The sequence below is a fragment of the Hypomesus nipponensis genome, chromosome 6, assembly GCF_054491055.1.
Source record: "Hypomesus nipponensis isolate SF chromosome 6, ASM5449105v1, whole genome shotgun sequence".
Taxonomy (NCBI): Eukaryota; Metazoa; Chordata; class Actinopteri; order Osmeriformes; family Osmeridae; genus Hypomesus; species Hypomesus nipponensis.
The window spans coordinates 1673218-1675199 of record NC_140366.1 but is presented as its reverse complement, the minus strand read 5'-3'; the positions used below and the strand labels follow the sequence as shown (position 1 = coordinate 1675199).

General features: G+C 48.1%; 1 protein-coding gene across 1 annotated transcript; it reads left to right on the top strand.

Moving 5' to 3' along the window:
- The first annotated feature begins 1286 nt into the window (after positions 1-1286).
- Positions 1287-1982, top strand: LOC146286362 (uncharacterized). The gene has a single exon (XM_084700179.1). The coding sequence runs from the start codon at positions 1287-1289 to the stop codon at positions 1980-1982; it is 696 nt and encodes a 231-aa protein (XP_084556305.1).

The following is a 1982-nucleotide window of genomic DNA, read 5'->3' as shown; positions in this document are numbered from 1 at the left end:
AGGCAAGGTCGAAAATATTCACACTGACTCGAGGTATGGATTTGGAGTTACTCACAATTTTGGTGCCATATGGCCAGAAAGAGGTTTCATTAACTCCTCAGGTGGAGCAATTAAGAATGGAAAGATGATTTGATACTCGGTAATACTATTACCGAGAAAGCCAACTATTGTTAAGTGTGAGGCTCATACTAACAATAGCAGAAAAAAAAATGATAGAGGAAATACTAGAGCTGATGTTGCAGCAAAGACTCTGATGTGTCCCAGGTCTGTATTTTTTTTTTGTGTCTCAGCAACCAGAAACTCGCATTCACTCTCTTCATGTTGTGGTGGACCTTCAAGTCGCTGCTGATAACACTGAGAGGGAAGGTTGGTTATCTGTTGGCTGTGTGAAAGATTCCACATGCATTGTTCCCTTGGTTGGCTCGCATGGCGCACAGATGTGTCCATACGAGCAAGGGGGGTATGGTCTCAATAGTAAATACAGATTGGTTTTGCACCTGGTTTTTCCACAAAGGCTGAGCAACATTGTGCTCAGTGTCATATTTACCAGTAGCATAATCCCGGAAAGGGACCAAAGAGAAGAGACCCAGCCCACCCACCACCAAGTGGTCCTTTTATTAATTTACAAATTAAATTTTATGTAGATGAACAAGTCTTGTAATTTTGAGTGTGTACTTGTAATTGATGTCATGTTCTCTAAATGCGTAGACGCCTACCCATGTCGGAAAGTTGATGCTACCACGGTAGCCAAGATTTTATTATTAGAGATGTGATCTGTAGATATGGGATCCTCACAAGACTGTCCAGTGATAGAAGTTCACATTTCACAGGTCAAATTGTTCAGGAACTTTGATAAGCGCTCCAGATCAACCATCATTTCCACTGTCCCTACCACCCACAGTCTGCGGGGGCAGTGGAGAGGAAACATGGAACTTTGAAAAACTAACTAGCCAAGATATGTGGAGACAGGCCTGAAGTGGCCTGATGCACTTCCACTAGCTCTTATGCCCATGAGGTCCACTCTCCAGAGGAGAAATGTACTTTCCCCACACAAGATAGTTGTAGGGAGACCAATGAGATTGCCTGTCTCTCCCACTATCATTGACACAGATGGATATCCACCAAATGGATGATACAATGTTAAACTTTTGTTACGCCCTTACTAGAGCAGCCAGTTGTGCATTCACAGGTGAAAGCTGCCCTGCCTGGGGAGCCATGTAATCCCTATCAACCGGGAGACTACGTGTACGTGAAAGTGCACAAATGGAGGACTGCCTCTCACCGAGATGGAGCAGTCTATAGCTGTTTATCTTGGTGATTCACACAGCTGTGAAAGTGGAGGGTCGTCCAACATGGAGCCATGCGACACACTGCAAAACAGCCCCGCCACCGAACAACATGGTGGAGGGTTCCAACGGAGAGTCAGGGGCCGGTGGAGGAGCTGGTGCACCTCCAAATGGTGCCTGCTCCAACTTGTCATTTGTCTCATCCCCACTGGGTTACTCTTCCAGGAGTACACCAAGGGGGGTGGAGACCCGTTTGCAGCAGCTGATCCGGGAGCATGTTCCAGTCCAGCGGACCGATTTGAGCCAGAACTAGGACCCCGCCATCCAGCACTCCAATCCAGGGGTGCTGAGAAGGAGGTCCCAAAGAGCACCCACCCAGAGGTGTTGAAGACGTCGAAAGGTGAGTCACATGTGGAGAAAGCCAGAGAGGGGCTGCTGTTGCTACCATGCTTATCTCCCCCATGTGTGATTCATGAAGCAAATGACAGCACCCAGACGGGAAACCAGAGAGAGGAGCCTGGAGAGGGGAAGACACTTTCAGTCTTCCTCCGGCCTCTACATGAAGTAGATGACAGCACCCAGAAAGGGGACGAGAGGATACTGAGGCAGAGGCCCTCGGTTGTTTCAAGGAAACCGAGGCCGCTGCCTGAGCTACGATGCGAGATGAGATCCAGACATACTGACGCACACACCTGA

Bases quoted from the DNA above. Each gene is read 5' to 3' on its own strand.
- LOC146286362 (XM_084700179.1), top strand. From the start codon at position 1,287: ATGGAGCAGTCTATAGCTGTTTATCTTGGTGATTCACACAGCTGTGAA.